This window comes from Rhopilema esculentum, chromosome 6, assembly GCF_057945365.1.
Source record: "Rhopilema esculentum isolate cy_ngs chromosome 6, ASM5794536v1, whole genome shotgun sequence".
NCBI classification, from domain to species: domain Eukaryota; kingdom Metazoa; phylum Cnidaria; class Scyphozoa; order Rhizostomeae; family Rhizostomatidae; genus Rhopilema; species Rhopilema esculentum.
This window is the reverse complement of record NC_142820.1, coordinates 11,392,598-11,418,979: the sequence shown is the minus strand read 5'-3', so window position 1 is coordinate 11,418,979 and position 26,382 is coordinate 11,392,598. Positions and strand designations below refer to the sequence as shown.

Below are 26,382 nucleotides of genomic sequence, written 5' to 3'. Positions count from 1 at the left end.
AAGGGTACAAACTATGGAAGGAGGGATATGTGCGTGCTGTATTCGTTGGACCTAACGTTAAGGGGTTTGTAACGTTAAGGGGTTTGTAACGTTAAGGTGTACCCTAAAAGTATCTGCATCAATGAAGAGTGTCCAGTACATGGTATATGTTCATTTAGACCAAATCAATGGTGATGTGGTTCATGCGAATGCGACTGTAAAGCTGGCCAAGGAAGGTGTTGCAAGCATGTTGCTGCTTTACTTTATACTTTACTTGTCTTTGTCAACATTGACATTAGAGAAATGCATTGCGGACTCAGGAGCGCATGACGTAATAAGGGGAAAGGTAAATTAGTTGTGAAGGGCCAGCCTCCTTTAATATTGGTGTGAAACACCATGATGTTTAACATCACTACCATACCACGATTCGATTTCTTCGTATTCAGTTCGTAAGATCCTTTGAGGTTTGGTGCTTGAACAAAAAATAGCGCCTTTACTAAGTTTTAGTGTTCTGCTCCTAGGGTTGTTAAAGCGTGTCTCTCTTTTCAAGATTTTTGATACGTTTTCTTAGAAGAGAAACCCTTTTCATAACTATGTGTTTTATAATCCAATTTTTTTATCTAATCTCCTTAACATGAGGGGAGGAAGTGTAGGGGTTTTATTTTTGTAGGCGAATTGCTGATTTTTGATTGTATTAGTACGGGTTTGCAGATCCAGAAAATCTTGCGGGTGTAGTATTTCGACGATCATGTTGAGTGGACTCTGGTTTTTTGACAAAAAAGCACGCTGATACTGGACCCAACAGATTGCAGCAGAGCGATAAAGAATTGGATTTCGCTACGCCGCTACACCCCCTCTTAGTATGATCCAAATACTTTGGTTGTATACAAAAAAGGGGTATTTTCATTTCTTTCATTTTGTGCACAGGCGTCGTTTGAAATTTAAAACTACATGAAGCAGCTAAGCTTCAAGTTGCACTTTGAGGTTGCAGCCACATATAATGCAGTGAGCTGAGGTAGCACCAGTCTCTGTTGCTTTAATTACACACCGCCCTGATCCAGCCACAACAAACAGGAAAGTCCCTTTCTCGTGGTGGTTGGCTAGGGTCAATTTTCCGTTCCAGATCAACTTTTGTCTCACGGCTCGTCGGAACGAAATTCATATTGGGGGGGGGGGGCTGCCCATTGTATTCCTTTAAATTTAGTACACTGTTATAAAGGAAATATACTACAGGATGACAATTATTGGAGGGGGGCTCTAGCCTCCCCCAAGCTCCCTAGTTCCGCCGGTCCTGTGTTTCAAAACACCTAGCTCCAGCCCCCCCCCCCTCATTGTCAAATCAAAAAGGATGAGTCATACAGTTCGTAATAAGGTTACCTCAGAATCCTTAGCCGGTCTCCACAACATGGCAGCATCAAGTTCTGCATCGACATCCGTCAAAACACATTCACTTTGTACTGGTATTTGACTAATAGACATCGAAATTCTTGTAAAAATTAGAGGCTCTTCCTCCACAGAACATATAGCCTTGGAAACTGAGCGTTCCGCTTCTTCGCTGAAAATCGGGATGTCTTGATTATGCAGTTGAACAATTTTTTGTTCTTCGCAACGTGGAGCACTTGGACTGGAAAATGTTTCTCTTTGTCTCTTTCTCCGTCGATACTCTCGTTTTTTCTTCGTTTTATAAGGCTCGCTACTGCCGTTTGCTTCCGCCATCGTGTATGATCTGATTGACTGACAGAGGTAATCGACAAATACGGAAGTGGTTCGAGCCATCTGTCAATCAGTTACTGGCCAATCAATAAGCATATGTGTGATTGGAAATGAGACTGCTGGTAAATGGCGTCGCTACCAGGGAAGACTGCTGGTAAATGTGAAACAATACAATGGGCAGCCCTCCAAATAAGAATTTCGTTCCAACAGCGTTTAACCTACTAGGTTGAACCTCCAAATAACCATCACATCTTGTGATGACAACAAGAAAGAGTACAATTTTAAACAAGAAGATTTAGACATGAAGAGAATCTATCAACAGAAATTGATTTAGTTTAATTTAAGGATTATTTTTAAAAATTAATTTTGTTATTTGAAGATTTAGCTTGAATTGATTCGAGAAAAATAATTTCAAAATAACTGCCCCTCTAGTAAACGTCCCTCTCAAAATAAAAAAAATACATAACGTCCATTCATGGATCAAATATGGTATAAAGACAGGGACACCGGAGCGACTAAAGGGCAAGGGCCAGGGAGCAGGCTTGAGTAAAAGGGCATTTGAAAAAATAATGCCCAGCTACCGACAATTCTTTCTTAACTGTCATTTTCTTTCGATCTTCTGTTGGTATCTTAAAAATCGGCTAACTTTTGGCATAAGAATTTTCTTAACAAAATTTGAGAAATGTCGTCATAAAAAAGCACTATAGTCAGGATTTCATATGAATTTTTTTTATTTCCTACAAAAGGCCGGCGTCAAGAGCACTTCTACGAAAAGGGCACTTTAGCCCCCCTTGCCCCACCTATAAAAAGGCAATAGGGGCGGTGGACCCTCCCTCTACGGCGTCCCTTTATAAAGATAAGCATGGCATGATGTAATTGTGATTTATTTACAATATCTAACTGAGATTTATTTCATGCTGAAATGAGCTACAAATGTAAACTGGGATATTTTAAAATGATCGAAATGTCGCAAGTCCAATCAAGATAGATTAGCCAAATTTATTTCACAAAATTTTGTATAAGCTTGTATAACTTTAAGAACACAGACTGAATTACATAAACTTGTTGGAAAAGGGCCCCAATGTGATTTGGTCGTTGTTGTTATTATTCTTATTAAAAACCTACCTATATCAGGAGGTTAAAAGGGTAGCTTAATTACAATTTGTTCAGGGCCTTTGACGAAGGGGGACCATGGCCCCCGCTTTTTGCAAAACAATAGAGCTTCTTCCAAAATGTTTTGTTATTATTGCTAAATTTTCCTTTGAAACCGCCCCCCCCCCCCTACTCCGCAACTTACTTCAGAGCCCATGATATTGATGCCTATCAAAAAAAAGAGAATTATAGGATAAGACTCAAAATCTTCAAAGTAAAAAACATCCGCTTGCAAGGCTAGTGTTCCTCGCCTTTGCTTTGCAATAATCTTAAGAAACGCTAAATTTTTTTGAAGAGATTAGATGTTACTTTTACTTAAAAATTATCCCAGTGAGCAACTTCATGGCTGGCTGACGGGGGTGGTAGGGAGCTCAAGGGCCTTTCCTTTTTTCGAAAAATGGAAAGGGCCTAGTTTTACAACACTCCCATGACTCTATTAGCTACATACACTTCATTTCAATTTTTTTCAAATTCATTTTAATTTTGATACATGTCCCCATCAACCAAGATTGACTGCTTTTTAGGGGGCCATGGTTAAACAATGTTTTTAAAAACATATTCACAATCTTGAATTAGAAAAAATTAAAGTTATTTTCTACTTAATCTTTAATCTACATTCACTTATCATTTATCTTTAATCTGCATACTTAATCTTAATAAAAAATCTACAAAGTAGAAACAGAGGGGGCTAGCTCGACCTCATGATCTAATTCTTGCCAATAACACTTTTCATTACATAAAAATGTTAATTCTATAATTCTAAACAATTTTCCGTGTTTTTTCATCTTGCCAAATAAGATTGATTAACTGGGGACAGAATTATCAAGTTGTGAGGAAAATTTAAAATATCCAGTTTATTTCGTTTTTTTGAATGGGACTCCCCGGTAAGGAAATTTCTGATTGGGAACGGTTATCTTCAGGCTTGTTACACAGGGGTGTTACCTTAATGGAAGGGAAACGAACAGTGTTACACAGAAAGCACCGGTGGATGAAAATCGTTTATGCCGCATTTTTCAATACTTTGTTTTTGTATACAAATATTATCAAATCGGATTTGAAAGGAATATAAAGAGAACTAGGTAGTGAGCTGCTAGTTTCACAAATTATTTCCAAGACTGTCAACAATCAATATTCTTCAAGCGATGTGTTGCTCTTCTCTATATTCTGGTAAGGCTTCAATTTAAATAACTGTTTCCTTGCCTTTATGCTCTCATAGTGCTATCTAAATAACAAGGGGGATTGCACCAAATGTTGCAAAAAGACAATAGCAAATTAGGGTAGAAATTTTCTAGTTTTCAGCCCCCTGAGCCCCCTGAGCCCCCTGAGCCCCCTGAGCCCCCTGAGCCCCTCTAGCACTGCACTTCTACTTGTGCGTACGTATTGAACCGAAAAGAAGTCATTTAAAATGACAAAAATAGTAATTGTTTAACTCGTCTGCTATTTTCAAAGAGTTTTGGAAGATTTAAACTTGTTTTAAACTTACAACTTAAGAATACATTATAAAATTGCTCAACGTAAACAGGAAATAGATAGGTAATAAATGCAAAAATGGAAATCAATAATCCGTGGCACCACGAGTCCGCATAAACATTGAGACAGAGAAAAGCTAGCCCATTCTTGTAATAAGTACCATATAGATATAATATTTTGCATATCTTTTGTTCCAAAAAGAAAAAGACGTATTTTCTTTCCCTTCTAAAATAATGTACTTTATCAAAGCTATATTTCGTATATTTCATATGGCTCATATGTTATGTCTGACTTAACTAATTATTGCCCTTTAAGGCCTATTTTCCACATTATATCTAGGTTAAATTAGAATAAGGAAACAAACATGAAAACTACAAAATTTAATTTGTGAACTGATCAAGAATTGAAGAAGATCGATTTACTAAATGAATTGATTTTGTCTATTCAATTACTGGAGGCATATCCAAAGGAAATCCTAGTTAGCACTGCAAGATGCTAAAAATTCGTTTACCGTATCACATCAAGTAAGTGGCCCATTTTGTATGTCCTTTTTAATAAAGGTCTCTTTGTTATGTCAAAATACAAAAAATACCCCCTCCTTGAAAGGCCCCCAGTATATAATTCACCCCTTTTTGATAGAGGAAGTTGTCGGCAAATTATAGGAGAATAAGAGAAATAATGTTTCCATTTATATTTTAAAGAGCAAAGTTATTCAGCTTGTAAGATATTTGTAAACATGAAATTTCTGTTACAATGCCCCAATGAAATTTTTTTAAATATAACTTTAATGAAATTGTAAAGACTTCTATTTTTTCTACATTATATTGTTGCAGCCGCCATTCAAAGATGGCTTCTATCTTTCCTAAAGCCACAAATTAGTCCTTTTCAAATATAGACAATCAAAATAGCCATGTTCAATTTCAAATATAGCTTAAGTTAAGTCAGTCTTGACACAGATACTTACTAGTGCCTGAAAGGTACTCGTTGGCAGAGACTAGTGCCCCCAAGGCAAATGCCTCTTTCCTCATTAGGTCCTTTCTAGAACTGTAGAAAGACAGCAAAGTTTTTGAGAAAAAAATTTCCTGGAGAGCTTCTATCCACAACGGAGTCTATATATTTTTTCACCATATTTCCCGTGGCTACTAATTGAGGGTGGCTTCTTTTCAACAAAATATAGCAACCTTACCTTTGATGAAAAGAAATTTATTCTTACTGTTGAATTTTACAGCTAATATCTGAGTATGTTTTCATTACTTCTATTGACCACATCCAAAGCTGTGACAAACATATCTCTTTCGTCTTGATCGCTCTTTAGACCACCACCAAAGCTATAGTCATGAAGAGAGACCGAACATGTTTCTGTTTTGTCTTGGCCCCTCCTTAGACCACCGCCGAAGCTATAGTCATGAAGAGAGACCGAACATGTTTCTGTTTTGTCTTGGCCCCTCCTTAGACCACCACCAAAGCTATAGTCATGAAGAGAGACCGAACATGTTTCTGTTTTGTCTTGGCCCCTCCTTAGACCACCACCGAAGCTAAAGTCATGAAGAGAGACCAACAAATGTTTCTGTTTCTTAAGTTTTTTGTGTGTCTCATGGAATGTTACCTTTTGAATTTATTTTTTGTTTGGTCAAAGTTTTTTAACAAGTGGAAAATGATTATATTATTCTCTTCCATATAGCCTCAGATTGGTCTATGTAGACTTTATGTATATTGGTAGAGTTCTTTCATTGTTCTTCTTGATATTCTTGATATGGTTTTTCAGCAGTTTACTGAAATAATTCGCGGATCTATTGGGAACTTTAGTGCATAAAAATTATTTAATCTGGACAGCTATATTTTTTAATTGGTGAATATTTTGGAAAAGTTGTCAATTAATTCTTCTTTTGCTAAAATCCTGTGTCCAAATAGTTAGTTCAACAAAAAATAGCATATCTTGAGACTCGTTTTATAGAAACAGCCACTGTTAATCTTCTACTTGTTTTAGAACTTTTAAAGCAAAGCAAAAAAAGTTAAGAATGAGTATTTTTTAATAACTCTTTATTTATATTAGAAATTAAAAATCTAAAAACTATGCAAAAGTCATGGTAATCAGGTTAGCAAAGCGAATCTTTTCGACAGGAAAAGTTCGAAAAATCTCGTTCGTATCTTGAAAACATGGCTCTTTTGTCCAGCCTACAATGGCCCCATATTTCTCATGAAGATGTGAGTCGAAGTACATGAGACCCTGTTCTGGGTCTAGAACAAAAACGGAACTCTTGTCATTAGAGATTAGAAGACAAGTAGCATAACCATTTTCAGTGCGAATCTCCTCAAGAATACCCCCCACAAAGCGGTTCATTGTGGTTCATCGTTGCTGTATATGTCCATAGCTTCACTTATTTTTGGAGAGAGGTCCTTCTTCATAACAAAGTCACATGCTTCTTCAACATTCGGTACCATTGAAGCACCATGCGTATTACAATATTCAACGTCACAGCGTCGATCTGACCGCGTTCGAGTGGCATCGCTTTTAAAGATCACTTTTCGGGCTTTCGAGCGCCATATATAGACAAGTTCAAGTCGTAGAAAGAAACGGGAAATGGCGTATTGACAAGCGAAAAAAGCTCTACCAAATATGTGAAAATCGTTTTTCGGTTCATATGACCTTGAAACAAGTTTGCGATACTCATTGATTTCGAGCGATAAAGTTTCCTAGACTACTACACCTATGCGGTAACAAATAATGATTCCTTTGCACTTACTGCTTAGGCTTGGTCCTGGTTTTGGTACATTGCTTTCTTCATCTCCACCGTCCATTCTCCTGCATGCCAGGTGGAACGGTGAACTAACAAAAGTCACCTACAACAACATGTTGATGGTCACCTCGTAACCATAGTATTTACTATGCTCTTAATTTACACCTGATGTGAATTTCAGAATACTTTGACAATTTACACTGCATGTAAATTCTAAGTACGAGGATATCAAATCTTTATCTTCCAAAACAATACTTATTGAAAATACCCCTCGTTGAACTTGTCAGAATGCAAGAAAGGAATGTTGGTATTTCTCTCAAAATATTTACTGCGGCATACCCTAAATGGAATATATAAACTGTATGTTCGACCACATCTCGATTATGGTAACTTCATGTATCACACACCGAGCAAAATTTGCGAATTCAGCCATCGCGTCACCCTAACCAATGAAATGGAAAAACTTGAATCTACCCAGTATTCTGCTGCACTAGCAGTGACAGGTGCTTGGAAAGGTACTTCTCGTGAGAAGCTGTATGATAAGCTTGGGTGGGAATCGTGAGAAGCTGTATGATAAACCTCCGAAGATGGAGTAGACGTCTCATCTTCTTCTATAAATAGTTAACAACCTAAAACCAGACTAAAAATGAGACATCAAATTCCCAATCTTTAAGAATCCAATTATGATCTTGACAGACGCAATTACGATTGGGCCAATGAGTGCAAGAACAAACAGTTTTTGATTAAGCTTCTATCCCAACTGCTTGTTGGAATGGGAAAGGCTCGATCCTGAGATTAGGCAATCGACCTCGGTAAATGTTTTCAAGAAAAATTGTTTTTCATTATCCATCCACCTCCTAAACCAGTCTACAATATTCATGACCCAAATGGCCTATCCATCTTAAAGGCTGTCTGCTGTCCCCTTATATGCTCAACTTTATTTTCACGGGAGTGAAATTCACGCACCGTTGAATTTGATCAATAATCAAACGATTTAAGCCAATCAGAAACAACTTTGATTCCAGAACTTTTGAATCAAATGCCTGTGTTCCCGTTGTAGTGAAGCTGTGACTAGAAAAATATGGCTCCCTGTTTGGTTTCTGCGACAAATATGTCAACAGCGAAAGAAAATGCTTCCATTATCATCATTCAATTCCAGTAATTAAATCTTCTTGCCATTCCCGATTGCTTTTTGCTCGCAGTTTTAAATGTCGTCCACTACCGCAGCTAGGCCAGCCAAAGCAAGCATCGTATCGTAATCCGTTATCCGTTAAGGCGGGAAGACCTATTGTTCATATTAGCCAATCATTGAGGGGACAGACTGCCCTAAACGCAGCTACGTGTTGGACTCAGTAAGCTAAATTTCCACAAACTTAAGCACAATCTTAATGACACTTTGAACCCTTTGTGCCCAATAATTGACGGTGTTGGGGACACGGAGCCCTATTTCCTGCTCTGCCATAATTATAACGTAGATAGATGTGATCTCCTCAACAGTTTAAATGCGATATTATTGCCTCGTGGTCTGATAAATCTTTCAAATGAAGATCTGCTAAAAATCATCCTTTATGGCCATGAAGAATTACCACTCGAATCAAATTCGAAAATTCTCGCTGCAATGCTTAAATATATCTAGGCCTCTAAACGTTTTGAATAAATTGGTAATACAAACAACATATTTCCTCTCTCCTCTCCTTTTTCTAGAACTACTTTCTATTTATTCTTTTCGTTCATTTTGCATCTTTGAATTATAGTTAATTTAGGTTTTTATATTGAATGGAAATGGCCACAGAGCTGCTATGTATTTCCATGCTCCCTGTGGTAAGGTCTGGTAAATTTGTGTATGTTTGTAAAAATTTTATGTGAATTTAAAAAAAGGATTTAATACGTACTAATTTTGCAATCAAGCTCATTTAGATTATGTTTTCTAAGAGGTATTGCTTCGTTCTATTTTTGAATAATATTTTGTTGCTGGTTTTTTTCAAGTCTAATGGCAGTGAATGCGAAAGTTTGATACCATCGAATGTCAGAAAATTTATCTTACAATTGGTAAATGTTTTTTGTAGGGGAAACCAAGACTAGAGGATTGACTTTTATTGTATGGATGAGTGTTTTTTGCTTTTATAAGTTCTTGTCCTAGATTCGCGTAATTATTGTCTTTCTTTATTTGAAACATAAATTTTGCTATATCAAGTTTGTATAATTTGTCAAAGTTTAAGATCAAAATGATTTTTGAAACCCTATTCTGAGCAGAAAAGCTGCATTGACATAGGTTTAATAGATAAGTTTCAAAATAAAATTCCATACTGAACAAATGGTGAAAATGAAGATTTATAGAGACCAATCAAACCGTTAATTAGTAGAAAGTGCCCCAGTTTAGAGTAAGTACCATAGGTTTTAGGAAGTATTTTTAAAAATTCTATCAAGTGATAATTCTGGGAGATACTTTATTAACATATTATCATGATTCACTGTATCAAATGCTAATGCTAATCAATAAAGATTCCACGGCTACATATTTTGTCTGATGGGTTTTCTGACGACCTTTGCGCACTTGAACCAGGCAAAAATGGGCACCTCAGTTAGCCCCTTTAATACTCAAGACATGGTTAAGTTACTGGTTACATTCAACGACTTTCTTAAAAACGTTTGCTTGTTCCATTTCAACCTTTTGAACTGGTCACATGAAATTGAACAAACTTTAGATCAGACAACAAAATTTTCAAAGTAAAGATATATAAACTAATACCCAAATACAGGAAGTCGGTTGAAAAAAACCACTGGAGCCTAGAGTTGTGCCTAAACTCCTCCATTCCCTAATACTTTTTCTCAATTTCTCAAACTCTTTTCATATCATATTTGTTTATGTGCAGATGTTTCTTAACGAAAATATAAATTCTAATCTATTCTGAAAGAAAAGTAGCAAGACCAGTTGCCAATCGTTTAGACTTCTACGATCGAGAATAGTTCTGGGAGAATCGTCAGATCAGAACAGAGGGGTCGAGGTCGTGTCTTTCTAAAGTGAAAAGACTTAACCAGATCAAGGCATTTTATGGAATTTAATGGGTATAATAAGTTGTTTTGACATCTGAATTCCAGAGAGGGCCAAAAAGCTAATTTACAGTAGTCTTGTGTTCAAGCTTACAGAAACAGTCATAATAGAGTTTTTGTATAATAGACTCTCTCCCAAAAATTTCCGACATGTCCAACAATGTTTTAAACAGACTGTCACCATAGCAACAGAATGCAGAGATCGAAGAAAAGATTGCGACCGGCGTTGACGTTTCAAGACAGAATACTCGATTATATTACCTTACATCGTTGTGTATACGTTTATTCATTTATATGTTCCCTTCTTTCTCAAGATGTTCATGCCAGTGGCGGAAATTCAGGCTTTCATTTGGGGGGGGCCTGGCCTACAATTTTCCGACAAGATAACATCTTGGATCATGTCTCATTTTAAAGAAACTGCACATTTGATAAAAATAAGTGATTTTTGACGGGGCCCTTTAGAAATTTTTCCTGACCACACAATAATTAAGTAGCAAAAAAACAATCCATTAAAGATTTTTGATATCAAGATCGATATCTCATCGAAGACAATTGATGATACAAGAGGTCGACCGATTACACTTTTGATAAGTCGTATGTTCATTTCATGCATTTAATCTTGCTTTCGTCAGTGGGAAATACGTTTGAAAATAACTTTTATTCGAAAGAATCCGATGGAAATATTGGCTAATCTTTACGGAATTAAAATTAAATATACAATTCACAAGCAGTTTTTTTTATTTTGGTCATATATTATTTGATTTATTATTTAGTACTGGCTAATACTTTATCACCTATGCTATGTTCAAATTTTGCAAAAAGGGCACAGAGAGGTTATAGAGGCTCCTGGGATAAAAAGGGAAAATGTAGATCAGCTACGAGCGAAGCGAGCAGAAAATTTGGTAATTACGCCCCTAAGATTAGCTTAAAATTCCTTTTCAGAACAATTTCTTGGAGTAATTTCGACCCGTTAAAAGGTTGCCAATTATCCGACAAAAGCCCGAATTTTCCCGACAACATCGCTGATTGGGGAGGCCCGAGCCCCCCAAACCCCCATAATTTCCGCCACTGAAGTTCATGCTATATTCTCTCTTCTATCATCATTCCTTCAATTGTTGTATTTTTTTAAACTGACTTTGTAGAATGCAGTATTAAATCAGCAATATTTTAATCAATTTTCTTGTTTAGGTTCAAGCTTTTGTGTCGCCCTAGGAAAATCCCATGCCAAGGGCTCCTGATCAATTCCTTTCTCAAATTAACGTTTTTTTGCCCGATGTCATTACGCGATTGAAAGTGGAAGAAGATTTTTTCGCTCCGGGTTAGAATTTTCCACGGTACTCTGTTGCTTGTATCGATAGCTTCCTTAGTACTTTTGACTCTGCTCATAGTCACTTCAATTAAAGCCAAATTACCCTTAGCGGTAACATAGTACTTAGACTCAAATACGTAAAACTATTCAATTAGGTTCCGTTTACAGTCATGCACCCTTTCAGACAAGTTTTCAAGCAACATTTGGTAGGACTATAACCGGGCTCAAATTATTCTCTAAATCTTATCTTTTTGCTGAGAAATTTTAACAATTTGCTAAAATTATGATTTCGGATGAACAAGTGTTGGCAAGACGTGTTGAATTGCCATCTGCGAGTGTTGGCAAGACGTGTTCAAGCGATACAGTTGGAAAAATTATTCTATTTCTAAACTGGTTTGAATTGACACTCCTGCCTCTATAAACTGTACATTTCGATTGAACAGAGTGTCAAAAGGTTAAGTGTACATTGTGACCACAAAGTGAATATAAGAAAGAAGGAGCGGCTGCATTTGATCTTGTTCGCCTCTGATTTGAGGAAAGGCATTCCTACCAAGCGACATACGAATTGGACAAGCATTATAGCAAAGGTGAATTATGAAGGCTTCTGGAGTATTAGCTGGGTTGCTTCTTGTATCAAGCCTTCAAGGCTTAGTTCAGAGTAAAGGAACGGTGAAGAATCTAAAGGAAGTATTCATAGGTCGCTGTCATGAGTTCTATCAAATTTCACAGCCTCATATACTGCCAAAAAATTGTTCGCTTTTGTGGAGCAAGTTTCACGAGGCATTTCGTAATAAAAGTGCATGTCAAGTAAAGCCAAGTGACTACAAAGAGTATTGTGAATACGCTGATGATTCAAGAAAAATAAATCAGGTTGGTGCAGTAGACTTTAAGACATTAAAAACAGGCAAAAGGGCAACAGAAAGTTTCACAGTAACTTTGAAGGTTGATTTTCTGATTCCATCAGGCAGGTGTTGTTCCCCTGCGCAACTATTCGTAGCCCTTCTAGAAGTTATATCTACCTCGTTGAGAATACCATGGAATATTGTCATTTGTTTACCTTATAAAGGTCAACTGATGTTTCTAAAGTATAACCCTAAAAATCCTTAAAATTCGAATAGTTTTAAAGGTTTTTGTAAAGCCTGGTTTCCATATAGCCGTAAGGCTGCCTGCAGATGCCTGCGGCAGCTCTCTGCCATCTTCCATCTTCCATCCCTACGGTATCGCCGGCACATAATTCTTTATGGAAACGCTTTTTAACGGTACCGCAGGCAGCTGTTTGAAGTGCCGTAAGACTACCGGGAGAGCCGGGAGAAAGTTGAAAGCCTGGTTTCCATATAGCCGTAAGGCTCCCTGCGATTGCCTGCGATTGCCTTACGGCAAGACGAAAGACGAGGACGACGCCATGTTTTTTGGAAAGATGTGACAACGAAAAACAATAACAATTTCCAAAGGCCCTATTTCAATTGGTTCTTGCACATCACATGATTCGTTTGAACAAAAGAATGCCGCAGGCAGCCGCAGGCAAGGCGTTTCCATTTGTAATTTGTCTGCCGGCGGTACCGGGAGGCTGCCGTAAGAGCCGGGAAAAGTTGAACTCGTTCAACTTTCTCCCGGCTCTCCCGGCAGTCTTACGGCACTTCAAACAGCTGCCTGCGGTACCGTGAGAAAGCGTTTCCATAAAAAATTATCTGCCGGCGATACCGTAGGGATGGAAGATGGAAGGTGGCAGAAAGTAGTCGCAGGCAGCCTTACGGCTATATGGAAACCAGGCTGAACGAGTTCAACTTTTCCCGGCTCTTACGGCAGCCTCCCGGTACCGCCGGCAGACAAATTACAAATGGAAACGCCTTGCCTGCGGCATTCTTTTGTTCGAACGAATCATGTGATGTGCAAGAACCAATTGAAATAGGGCCTTTGGAAATTGTTATTGTTTTTCGTTGTCACATCTTTCCAAAAAACATGGCGTCGTCCTCGTCTTTTGTAGTCGAAACTTTGGAACAGATCTCAGAAATTAGTAATGAAAAACTAATGGACTGCATAAGAAATTATCGTTCCATGTACGACCAGAAATGCAAGGACCATAAAGCTCCTCCCAAAACCTCTTAACTTGATTGCGTCTTCTTCTGTGTAAGCAAGTAGCAATATGTATTCATATTGAAGCAATTATCGTTCGTTTATTGCAGCAGCCATGTTTGTTGTTGAATTCTGCCCGCCAGTTTTTCCCGCTCAAACTTTACCTAGTTACCGGCATAGTTACCGATACCGCAGGCAATTGCAAACAAAACGTTTCCATTTACCAGTGATAATGTAAGGGTGGAAGATGGAAGATGGCAGAAAGCAGTCGCAGGCAGTCGCAGGCAGCCTTATGGCTATATGGAAACCAGGCTTAAGTATACCTTCAACTACTTTGCGGAAATTGCGGAAATAATCACGACCAAAACAGCTGACCGCAAAAGGGTGAAAACAAGACGTAATTCAACTATCAGCTCCTTGCTAGGCCCAAAATTCTGTTTACATGAAAGGAGAGAAACTTTAGATATGTATAAAAACTGGAAAGTTTAATGCTCACAAAGCTGACACTCTATCTCTAGAAGTCTATAAACTGTCAATAAATAGATTTTGAAATTTTTCCTTTTTTGTAAATGAAAGCCTCGCTGTGAAATCTATCTTTTGATCGTAGAGCCTTTTCTGGGAAGCAACGAAAGATACAGTGGATCTTATAACTCAAGTTTATCCAAATTTTGTGTCTCTTGGAAGAACAATTCAAGGGTAATTGATCTTTGGGAACTGCTACTTCCGACTCTTGAAACGTATTTATCCTAAAATAATCATAAAATCCTCCTATATTTAATTTCTAAGAGCATGTTTTATGCTCTTAAATATGTCTAAGATCAAACTGTGCAATTGGAAAAATTTTGTAATTATACTAGAGACACTTTCTATCAAATAGCAAGCATTTCTGTGTGCCAGCTTAGTGATTCCAGCCTGAGAAAAGGCGTTTTGTCAAATCGCTTTAACTACGGAAAAGACAATTTAACAAATATTTCTGTGGATTCAATACTCAAATTAACTGATGAATTTTTTGGCAAATGTTAAGTTATTCCCAGGACATTGATGCCCATTATTGCATACTGACTTATATTTTTTATGAATAAATCAGTCTGCTGGTGCTTTTCTAAAAGTCAAAAAGAAAAATAATTTAGAAAATATAGAAACATAGAAAATGCTTATTTAATTGCACAAAAAACCCACAAGAGCCATCCCACAAGAAGGGACAAAGCTTGTCATACATGTGGCTTAGTCGGCATGAAGGTTACTTTAATCACGAAGGGTCAAGGGACATTAAGTGGATATATCAAATTTGCAGATTGTTTGGTTAAGCTTTTTCACCACAAATTCTTTTGCAGGCTTGCTTTACAAGAAGCTCCTAGATTTCATTACTAACTGCCAAACGCTTCTTCGTTCTTTCTTGTTGGATCTAATAGGCCCAAAAATAAGCAACTTTAAAGCAATACTTGTTTTTTAATAAGTATTACAATTTTCAAATCTAACCTACGCTCTTTTTTTTATAAGAAGAATCTTATAACAACATGAGGCTCAAAATTTGTCAAAAAGTAAGAACAAATTAAGAACAAGATGAGGTTGAGCTACTGTAAAATGCAATTTTAAACAGCGTTTTTTCTCAAAAACGAGGATTTTTAGCCATGTGTTGGTGCTTTTTCGGTGAATATTCGAACTTATCGGCAAATGAAGGCTGTGTCTCACTTACTTTATTGCAAACAATCTTTTGGTGGTACAAAACTTGTAAATGGCTTTGAAAAAAGCAAACATTTAGTAAACTAAAGCTTTTCGTCTGACACTCTTCAGAGTTTAAAACGTCAGAACATAGATCGAAAACTCTACGCTAAGAAATATATATACCCAGTTGTGGATCGAAATAGGCCAATCAGAAACACGAGCACATGACTGTAAAGGTTGACCAATCAGTGCCGCTTGCCTATTAGAATGTTGAATAGTGGCAAAAAGGAACTTGCTCCATACTGAGCCCTTATAAATTTGGTAAAAGTAAGGATTAATTTCGTTCACTTTTCTTTAAAACGGATCCAGCAACATTATTTAGCCACTCAATGCATAATTTTCTTTACACATTTGTACAAAGATTTGATTTAGTTACTTTTTCTTTCTTTGTTTACAGAAACTGTCATGAAATATCTAGGCCTAACTCTTGACAAATCCCAAAATAGGTCATAATTCAATGCTTGGTTATTAATAACAGAGTTTTAATATAGTAACCAACTTTTTATTTTACAAATAATTGGTATTTTTAGAATATTTCAAAACCACACTCGTTGCTTGTAATTATTCTTCAGCACAATGCATCCTTCCCCGCATCTTTAGGCCTATAAAATACCTTGGGGGTACATTTTCACGACGAAGATCACTAATTTGGCCTTACCAAGAGAAAAGAAATTTGATTCATATCAAATTTCTTTTCAACAAATTCAATTTGACAAACTAAATATAAAACATTCGCATTTTCCTACTTACGCCATATTAGGTTCTAAACGACAGACAGAAAAATTCAAGAATTATATATTTAAAATGGTCTATATTATTAGAAAATAGACTCAGAAAGTTCTTTTTAATTTATATGAAGATAAAAATTGTAAGCACATATCTTTTCAACTCATAAAAACACGACAGGCCACTGCTATATTCCTCCCGTAACTGCGTAAACTAAAAGAGCCATATTTTTTAAAATTATGTTTAAAAACCCCAAAAAATTGTTATGTGTTGTTGATTTATATCTCCTCTGACTACCTGCACCAGAAAGTGCACTGAAATAGTTGTGACCCACGAGAAAATAATTCATTAAAACAAGCAATTTTCCATACTGAACCCTATTGCAGCTCGCTTTTTGCCACTATTCAAAATGACGGAAGTAAACAAATTTGCCTCGCTCGGAAATACGCAGCATGACCCGAGTTAGACATCTAGCGCCTTCGGTGCTCCTATATCATTGATCCGCAAAGGCACGGCAGTAGGTCGAGAATTGAACGTAAACTAAAAGAGCCATATTTTTTAAAATTATGTTTAAAAACCCCAAAAAATTGTTATGTGTTGTTGATTTATATCTCCTCTGACTACCTGCACCAGAAAGTGCACTGAAATAGTTGTGACCCACGAGAAAATAATTCATTAAAACAAGCAATTTTCCATACTGAACCCTATTGCAGCTCGCTTTTTGCCACTATTCAAAATGACGGAAGTAAACAAATTTGCCTCGCTCGGAAATACGCAGCATGACCCGAGTTAGACATCTAGCGCCTTCGGTGCTCCTATATCATTGATCCGCAAAGGCACGGCAGTAGAACGAGAATGGAGGCTATTTCAATTGTACGCAGCACTCATCATACAACAAAGAAACTACTCTCCCACCCCCACTCTTTTTTCCACAGTAGAACCCTGTCTTCATTTTCTTTTCTTTTCACCTTTTCTTTTGTAATTTGTTCTTTATCATGGCTATTTGGAAAGTCCTCTGTTGGTGTTTCTGGATAGGCCTCGATAAATTTAAGTAGAGCGTCTTCGTATTTCGATATAACAGTCCCCCAGTCTTCTCCATTTGCATTTTAGCAGCATTGTAATCCATAACTACTGTCTCCATTAACAAAGCTGTCTCCTCGTCTGTCAATGTAAAAATGAAAAGCTTATCGTTGTTTGCAAATGAAGCCATCTTACTGTAGGTGTTCTCCCGCAAAAATGAAAATGAACATTTACCTTGTCATTGCGCATGCTTAAAAAAGCGATTCGATTTTGATCCGTTCCCGTGTAAACGCTTTATAGTTTAGGATCCGATATCGTGTAAACGCTTGTGGATCGTAGCCATGTTGTACCTAAAAGGTTCGGATCTTTTGGATCCGTTCCTTTTTCTCTCGTGTAAACGGGGCCTTAATTACTCAATTCAAGAATGTATACTATTTTAAGAACCAGTAAAATCAAGTTCAGGCTGATTGTTCTTAATTTTTTCGAAAATGGTTTTTTCTTTATTTGTTCTTGAATTTACAAGGTGTAAGCAGTGCGATTGCTATCTTTTCGCTCTAGGGAAGTGTTCAGTGCTCATTTGCCAACAAAGTGAGTGAGACAACCTTCATTCGCCGACAAGTTTGAATACTCACCTAAAAAGCACCCACACATGGCTAAAAACCCTCGTTTTTTGAGATAAAAATTGTTCAATAGTGCATTTTACAGTAAATCAGCCTCGACTTGTTCTTAATTTGTTCTTAACTTTTGACCAATTTGAGACATACGTTTTTTTAAAGTTTTTCTTACAAAAATTAGTGTATCCAATAGTGTATTGACTGGGATTAGTTGGGCAATGAGAAAATACGATAATGCTTTTTCTAATAACCAATTTCTAAAGTAGATTATTAGAAAAGGCATTATCGTAAAACATCAGCCGAAAATATTTCGATTATCAAAAGCCCGTAGTACATCACGCGACATAGATACAGCAATCAAAATATTCCCATGTTCTCTTGGACACACACGTTTTTCGTTGTCTCCTTATTGGCATATCAAAAGCAGATTTCTTCTCTAGGTATATTGCAAATAGACTTCTTTGGTGCGGTGGCTCAGGACCAGATGGGATAAACTACACACATTGTCCTGGTGATAACGAATGTGGCTTTGAAGTTTACTATCCATACTGGGCATATGCTTCACAACAAGTGAGGATTTCTACTTAAAATTATGGATAAAAAAGTTTGTGTGATTCAAGATTCAATGCTGTATTTGTATTGATAATGTTGTATTTAGCTGGTCTTGAAGGAGAATTGTGACACAATATGCTTCATCAAAAGTGATAATATAAGAAAATAATACAAAAATGCTAATTAAATTCCTTTGCATAAAAGGCATACCTATGCCTCTGAAGAAAATTATTGCACCGCAAAAGTTAAAAACAGACAGAGTTATTTACCAGTGGCAGTGTGAGGAAAATAGATATTTACTCTTTAAACTGGAGTGATTTGCCCGCTTCTAATTGACTACATAAATTCAGAGTTACACAATCTATGTTGCCTACAATTATAAATGATTTCTACGAAAAAAGGGAAACTTCTTAAAAAATATATGCTTTTTTCTATTTAAAATCTTTGCAGTACGAAAAAGTATTTTGTTATCTTTTCTGCTAAACTTGTTTTTTCACTTGCAGTTGGCAAAGAAAGCTACTGGTGTTGTTCACGTTTTGTTGAATGGTTCTAGAGAAGACGGAGTGCCGACATACAGCAGAGACAGGTAAGGTCATACTAGATGTTAGACATTCAAGCAATCGGTGCAAATTTTCTTTTCGAATCCCTGGTAGGTGGGTTAGAACCAAACTAAGTTTTGCTATGTTATTGCAACATACCTCAGTCACTATGTAATGGTGTCAAGCGCAAGCTCACAATTGTTGATGGCTGTTATATATGTTTCCAGAGTGGTGTCAAGTTGGTGACGATGCCCATTGGGGGGATAAGAATATCTTATCCACCGGTCACCCCTTGAATGTATCTAAAAAAACATGCAAGAAAAGAACCGTTTAAGTCGCCATAATCTCGACAAACCCACATAACACATATTTCCATTACACGCCTTTTTATAAAAATCCTAACTCTGAACTTAGATCATGATGTCCCTAATTTCTGAACCTCTATCTGTCGAATTGCGGTCCCAAGACCTCCATAATTGCTCCTTAATTTTAACTGCACATTTAGTGACATGTTAATAGCATAGACACACAAAAAAAGAAATTCCGACTTTTGCTTTTAACTGTAGTTAGGAACAAGGCCAAAAGACAAAAAGGGAAAGAAGTAAAATTAATTGCGTAAAAGTACCACGTCAATAAATAGATACTTTGCATTAAATATAGAGTAAAGCAATGACTACACTCTTTATTATTAGAATGCAATAAATTTTGCGCAGCCTCGATTTTTTTAAAAAAAATCTCGTTTTAAGCCTTAAAAATAATTTCGCTTGCTCTCGAATTGCTTGCTCTAGAAAACACCTTTCCTTTTTCTCCCCAACGTCTGTCACTAGAGTTCAAGCATTTCCCCCAACATCTGTCACTAGACTCTTCCCCTTCCCAATTTCTCCCAGAAACAATAATCTGTGTTCTTCTGAAAAACGTCTATTTGTCTATCCTGAACGGTATAGTATTTTGTTAAACTTGGCCTGGGAGATGCTTTTTTAGCTATTTAGAAGGTATGATTTCAAAAATTTCCTTCCGCGTCGGCCCCAACCCTTGGGTCCTCCTACTACACTAAACATGATTCTCAGCCCCCATGCTCAATTTCTTCAAGCTGTCTCTGAAAAATGTTATCAACTCAACTATAAAAAAGTCAACTTGCTAAGAATATATCTGTAAATACCTTCTATAGAGCTGAAAAAACTATACTAAATCTAAAAATCTTTTTTTTGTTTATTAAGTCTTTGCCCTCACACTGTTTCCATACACACATACCATAAATTGGTTGGTGGTGCCATGACCCACTGCACATTGATATTCATTCGCCTTGTTGACCCCCTAATTGACATGATAGATTTACCGCTCTGATTCTAAAACTTTTCGTCTGACATGATTCAGAGAAAAAAACTTTCAGAACACAATGTTCGCAAAAAAGAAACTAAGAGTATGTCATGTTTTATGAAAAAAAATTAGTTGGATGCATTTATCAAATAGTTTCCCAGGCCCTACGGTGCTTTCCCCAAGAGATCGCAGAAACGGTACTAATAAATAATACAAAAAATCACCCTGCTCTTGGTTTTTAGTCTTTTAGCCCCCTAAAACGTGAAAGCCTCCTCCCCAATCCTTAACATACTCTGCGGATTTTGCTTGCCCCACAGCCATTAAAAAACTTCACCAACACTCCATGCTTTCTGTAAATGAAGCAATAGCTCTACTAAAGGACCTTCTAAATTTTATTTTCCAGAGTATGACTGTTTGTAAGCAAAGAAAGGGAAGTGCATGAGAGCTGTTTGCGCAAACTTTCAAAGAGAAACAGCCTTTATAACATATAATCAAACCCCTAAATCGACCCAGTTTGCCTACAAATTGTAAACAGTAGCTTTTCTCGTATTCGCAACACCCCTGTGAAATAAGCCAGATGAAAACCGTCCTTGATGTGAAATTTCCCGATCAGAGAGCCCTTTTTATAAAAAATCAAATGACCCGGCCATTTTTCCATTTCCAGATGTCTCCTGGCAGCTGCGATTTTTGTCACCTGTCAGTTTTAAGTTCCCCCTTTGGCACGACATCCAATTACATGCTTGTCCAAGAGACGAAAATTGCTGCTATTGTCATATTAAGCTACTATCCTCCCTGAAGAAAAGAGCTCGCAGGAACTATTACACAGGGGTGTTTCGGATATGAATTTGGATAAACTATAATTTTTAAAGTTTATCAAAGGGCAACGAAGTTATGTTGAGAACCAGGGTCATTTTAACTTTCGATGTTATGAGTTATGTGCCAAGTCATTTAATGATAGGTATCATGATAAACCACAGCATCAGTGGCATCAGGACGTTCTCGTTTCATTTCTTTGCTTTGACTGTTAATGATGTTCTGACATGGTTTGCAAAATACTAAGATTTTTAATGCAGAAAAAACACCTCTCCCTTGTCAAAACCATTTGTGTTCAGTCATTTAAATAAGTCACACATTATAACAAGTTGCCCAATAGCTTTAGGGGCAAACCTTGAACTGCTCAAGAATAAAGTATCCTTCATACACTTTACCTTCCAAGTTTTTTTTAAATTAATTGGCTTGAAAATACTGTCAATCTTTATAATTATTTGGTGCTTTCAACCCAAAAGCTTTATTTAAGTCTTCTGTTTTACTTTCACGTGCGTTGTAGCTTCGTGGTTAGAAAGAACACTCACGTATATTGGCATGAAAATACGATCAGTCCGAGACCAAAATTTTCTTTCTACAAAGCTTTTTGACCTTACAGAAGCAGTTTTCAAAATTACTTTTTTGAGTCATATTTCAGGCTTATAATTGTCAATTTAAATTTTAAAAATTACTTCGCAATTAACTTTCGATCTGGGACTGACTACCTTGTAGCTACTTTGCAAAACTGGAACTCCCAAATATGGACAATAAAGCTGTTACTGAGGTGCGTGCATGGGTTATATACGATCTACATAAAAAGCAAAAGTAAGTGCATAGTTTGAGGCGACTCTTACTTAAAGATGCGATTATTCAGTAGTGTAACGATTTGGGCAGCTAATAACTTTTCCAATTCAAATCTTTTCACCATCTCATGTTCGAAACTATTTAATTGTGGATATATGCATACTTTATAATTATCTTTTATATCTTTGATGCCACAACCTTGATATTATACATAAGCAGATTTTTCCAAAACTCAAGTTATCCGTTAGTAATATATTATCGTCTTTACAGGGTCCACAAAAGTCTTTGCTAAATGAGTTTTACGTCAATTTATATGTTTAGGCTATCGCTACTACAACAGTAGCTGGGGAACTGTTTAGAATTTTCTAAAAATCTTACTGAAGCAATAGGCCTTTACCAAAATTTTTTTCACTTTTCGCCCACGGTTATGATAAAAACGACCTGTTGGGTTCCCTTAAACTTAGATATCATATCTAGATATTTAACCTTGAGATTTTTGTCGTTAAAGTGAAAAGGACGTAAGTTGATTTGTATAAACCTTTTGCTCCTTAGCTGCAGTGTTATGATCTAAAGACTTTATAATGCAATGTACCATTTTTACACTTTTAAGTACCCCTCTTTTAGAAAGGAAAAAACACTTTTTACCTTTTACGTTGTCTCCTCGTCTTAAACATCTTTTCATCTATAATACTTAAAAGCAAATACATCAAAGATTATAATAAATTTTATGATTTCACTACAGGGAGAAGTGTGGTGAAAAGTCACTGGTTCACTTAGCAGAAGACACTAAGAAGTTTGGATTGAAATATACTTGTACAGACAACCCTCTGTAAGTTATTCACACTTGAACCTCTTACTATTCGTGAATGATATTTTGACAGTATTCTCGTAGGTAGTTCGCCTTAACAAACAGTAGTAACATTAACGCCTCAACCGATATTGATGTTTCAACAGGTTATGTTCAACGAAATCTTCATCTTCCAAAATATTCCACACTCATTCTGATTGAATTTACAGACAAATTGATAATGACCGATCATAAATGTGCTGTGACAAAGTCAATTACTACAGAGGCAATTTTTTGCTAAACATTTTTCAAAGAAGTCAAATAAGATTCTATAAATTTGGTTTCAATCGTCAATGATATATAAAGACACAGCATTGTATCAAACGTAAAAGTTTAACCTTGATTATAATTTCTTTTCTTTGTAATTCTTGTGACACTAGGAGCGTCTTAATCAGCTTAGTTCAATAAATTATATCAAAGATAAAAGACTTCGTCTGTACTACAATGATTGTGCCGATGGACAATGAAGATGAAATAAAGTTGAGTTCCGTGAATTTGGTACAGAAAAAATACGTACTTAATGTCCCTGTTTAAATCTTATGTCAATAGAAGAGCAGAAGGTCATAGTTATTTCATAAAAAATTAATAAAAATCTTTTACATTATCATATTGAAGAATTGTTTTCTGGATGCCACTATAGTAGTTACCGCCGCATATGATTAAAAAACCCTTTATAGTGGACAGCATTTCGAAATAGAAACACGTGCAAGATTTGTACAACTGATGACCTACGCCTCTCCTGCTATGGGGGCAGTTGCTCTAAAAATCATGGCAATTTTAAAAATAATCTAAATCCTCGAGCCATACGTACTTGTGGCTAGAGAATTTCTATAATGAATATTTATATGAGGAATACAAAGATAATGTTGCTAATTAAAAACGATATCAAGAATGACGCCTGTTGACCTAGCCTTATTCCTTTTTAATTGGTCCTGATTAAATTGTTTTTAGTTTTGCACAGGGCCTAGACGTTATCTAGATTCTTAATTCTAAGCTTGTTATAAACAGTTCGAGCAAGGCCCAATTCAAAAGCCCGTGGCTTAATTGTTAAAAGATGATATCAGAACCTTGGTCTTTTTGGAGAGGTTTTCTTCTTAACCATGACCCAGGATACAACGTGCTCAGTGAACAGCCATTAGTGTTCAGTGTTGTTGGCAAGTCGCACTATAGCAGTCTTCTTGTAGCCTCACCCTCGCTGCAGGGGAGTAGAAAATTGTTGAAGAGTGTGCGTGTGTGTGTGTGTGTGTGTGTGTGTGTGTGTGTGTGTGTGTGTGTGTATTTGAGGGGGGGGGGGCACAGCTTACCACATTCAAACCATTTCTACATGGAACAGAAATGATAGCAAATTTGTGTTTACGTTGTAAATTTTTATCACATCGTTGCATTTGTATTGCAGTCTATTCTTAAATTCATTTTAATATTTTATAGGTTCTTGCGGCCGCTGATGTGCTTCAAGTACCAAACTGCAAAAGCTTGTAATGTCTTCAATTCGTTGACTTCCGCAGGAGTTGATATCTCCATTGCATGGTATGTAAGATTCGCTTTGTGCTTTGTAAACACACTTGATTTTCTATTTTGTTTCACACTGTGTACCCACATTTGTTATCAGAATACCTAATTTTTGCTCATCCTCAATATTCTTGAATTGTTAAGATTTGAGCCTAAGATCCTAAATTATTCTTAAGCTATACAAAGTGTATCTGGACTGCATTTTAGTGTAGATGAATCCAAAGGCGAACACCAGTAGTTCAAAACATAAAGTGTGAAACTTGCATTTGAATTGCTTTTCAAAAAGACTCAAATGAACGAAAAATTAAATTCTTGATGAACCTTGAGCCTTGCATTAATCGTAAATCATTCTTACATTACAACGATTTTGAGCCTTAATTTTCTTTTAGACGTATTAACATCATTAGAAGTATATAGTCCTCTGAAATTTATTTAACTTCTATAGTAAATGTCATTCGTAAAATGATGCTAGGACAGAATAGCGACCCTTTTGCTATTTTTAAAGAATATTTTTAACATATCTTCAAGGAATATAAATATATATCTCAATAATTTAATGCTACTCTGCACTTAAAGCACTGATCTAAAAAGTTACAGATATCAGTTACAAATGATCTGAGATATGAACTTCAGCTGGTCTGCGTTCAACATTAAAATTATTTGAAAGAGACTGTTAATGCTAGCTCTTTTAGATCAAAGAGTTGCAACCGACTAAAATATTTCAAAACTATCCCGATAAATGAGTGTATCAGAATCTAATGCATTCCCTACGAATAATATTTGTAGTGGACACATATTTTCCAGCTCTTGATTATCGCAATTAAAGAGTAAAATAAATATAAACATAAATACACAGTTTTGTGAAATTACGATTCTCTGATATTAATTTTGAATTCATTAAATATAGATTTCATGTTCAAGTTTTATAGCTGATGAGTAAATGTAAATACTTTTGAAATCTCAATTTTACAGGTTTTGCAGTTTCCTTTTGTTCTGCAATGGAGTTCGTCAACTTGTTGCTGGAATTTGGTGAAAAAATCGCTGAAATGATGCAAAAACTAGATTCTTTCATTATCATGAAGGGCAAAGAACCAAAATCGAACGCTACTTATTGACTGCTAACATTTTTCCATTTTCTAACTACTTATTTAATTTGTGTCTTTATTAATATAACAAACAATTAATGGAAAAACTTGTCTTGGAAAAGGGATGAGGAACGTAGTTGCATTTCAAGCGAAGTTTTGTGATCAGCGCTGAGTTGAAAAGTTTGAAGCATCGGTAGTAGGGGCTATTTATCAAAAGTGTTGCTCATGCACATTTCAAGGGAACTTACGTTACAACGAACTTCAAAGCAAGATTTTTAAAATCATTGGCACCATTGCTAAAACTATTTACATGGTATTCTAATTGATGATAGTTGTTTTGAGCGACTTTTTCTTTACTCCAACGTGTTTTCATCAAATTCAGGGGTCGTGAGTTCGAGCCTCGCTCGGGTCGGTTATTTTCCCGCACTCTCTATTAATTATCTTTAAAAAATCCTGTTGCCTGTAAAGATTTCTAATAAGAAATTCTAATAAAAATGGGTTGATGCCTACGAGAAGTGCTATGGGACCTTACAAGACGGTTCTTTGGAAACATCAATAAAACAAAGTGCTTCTTTTCGAAAACTTTCAATTGAGCCAAAACGTTAGTAGACTTTGATCTGTGTTATAAAGTAACTTCGCAAATACAGCCTCTGCGAAGGTTTATTCTGCGCTCTTCCCAGGCTTTCTATATAGCACGTGCGATGAGGTGTGATTTTGTAGTTTTGTTATTTGGTTAGTTAGGTTTTAGAATTCAGCATGAGTTATGATTAAAATGTTTGCGATAATTATCTAGTAGTTTCTTTTTGGTCAAATATTCTCAACCCACACGGTTTATAGTTTACAAATATCTGTCAGACAGTTAATCTTTCAACATTATTTCGGGAGTAAAAAGATGCTTTATTTGTCACGTGATATAAATTCAAACAAGGCGAGTAAATTAATATTCAACTGGATTAAACTGTAAAACACTCGTAATATGCAAGTTCACTAACCTAGGCATTTAGCACTCTTTGAAGTTTTGAGAAACATATACAGCATATTCCCAAGCCTAAACGATTTTTAACCATAAAAAGTGAATGCTTTTAAAAACTTTCGCAATTTTTTTGATATATATTCACCAAATCAAACTTACAAAATAGCCAACAGGCTGACAAAATTCCATTAGGCAAAATCTTCTCTTTTTACCCCTAAATTAAAGGTGCCACTTTAAGTTCTCTTTGCACTGGCTGTATAAAGCCTTAGGACCTTAGGATGGGTATTTTACCTGGTGATCGCATTAAACGTGAAAATCACAGAGAAAAAATAGAACTGTATTATTCTATAAACCACAGGGAACACTGCTGAAATTTAATTTT

The 26,382-nt window shown here is 36.2% G+C and overlaps 2 protein-coding genes across 5 annotated transcripts in view; one reads left to right on the top strand and one right to left on the bottom strand.

Annotated features, from left to right (window-relative positions):
• The window catches only part of LOC148960137 (uncharacterized), a 25,128-nt gene extending 23,363 nt beyond the window's left edge, over positions 1–1,765 (bottom strand). The window contains exon 1 of one of the 4 annotated variants that reach the window (XM_089109092.1): positions 1,357–1,765. In XM_089109092.1, the coding sequence (XP_088965218.1) occupies positions 1,357–1,755 (399 nt within the window). In that variant the 5' untranslated portion in view covers positions 1,756–1,765. The remainder of the gene's footprint in view (positions 1–1,356) is intronic. The other 3 variants (XM_089109091.1, XM_089109090.1, XM_089109089.1) reach the window with 3 other exon arrangements.
• Positions 1,766–11,370: 9,605 nt separating this feature from the next.
• On the top strand, positions 11,371–26,343 carry LOC135686012 (ADP-ribosyl cyclase/cyclic ADP-ribose hydrolase). Its single transcript, XM_089109101.1, has 8 exons — positions 11,371–12,282; positions 14,093–14,181; positions 18,011–18,140; positions 18,626–18,708; positions 21,515–21,607; positions 22,329–22,415; positions 23,862–23,960; positions 24,915–26,343. The coding sequence occupies exons 1-8, from the start codon at positions 12,007–12,009 to the stop codon at positions 24,973–24,975; spliced, it is 918 nt and encodes a 305-aa protein (XP_088965227.1). The 5' UTR covers positions 11,371–12,006; the 3' UTR covers positions 24,976–26,343.
• The last annotated feature ends 39 nt before the right edge of the window (positions 26,344–26,382 follow it).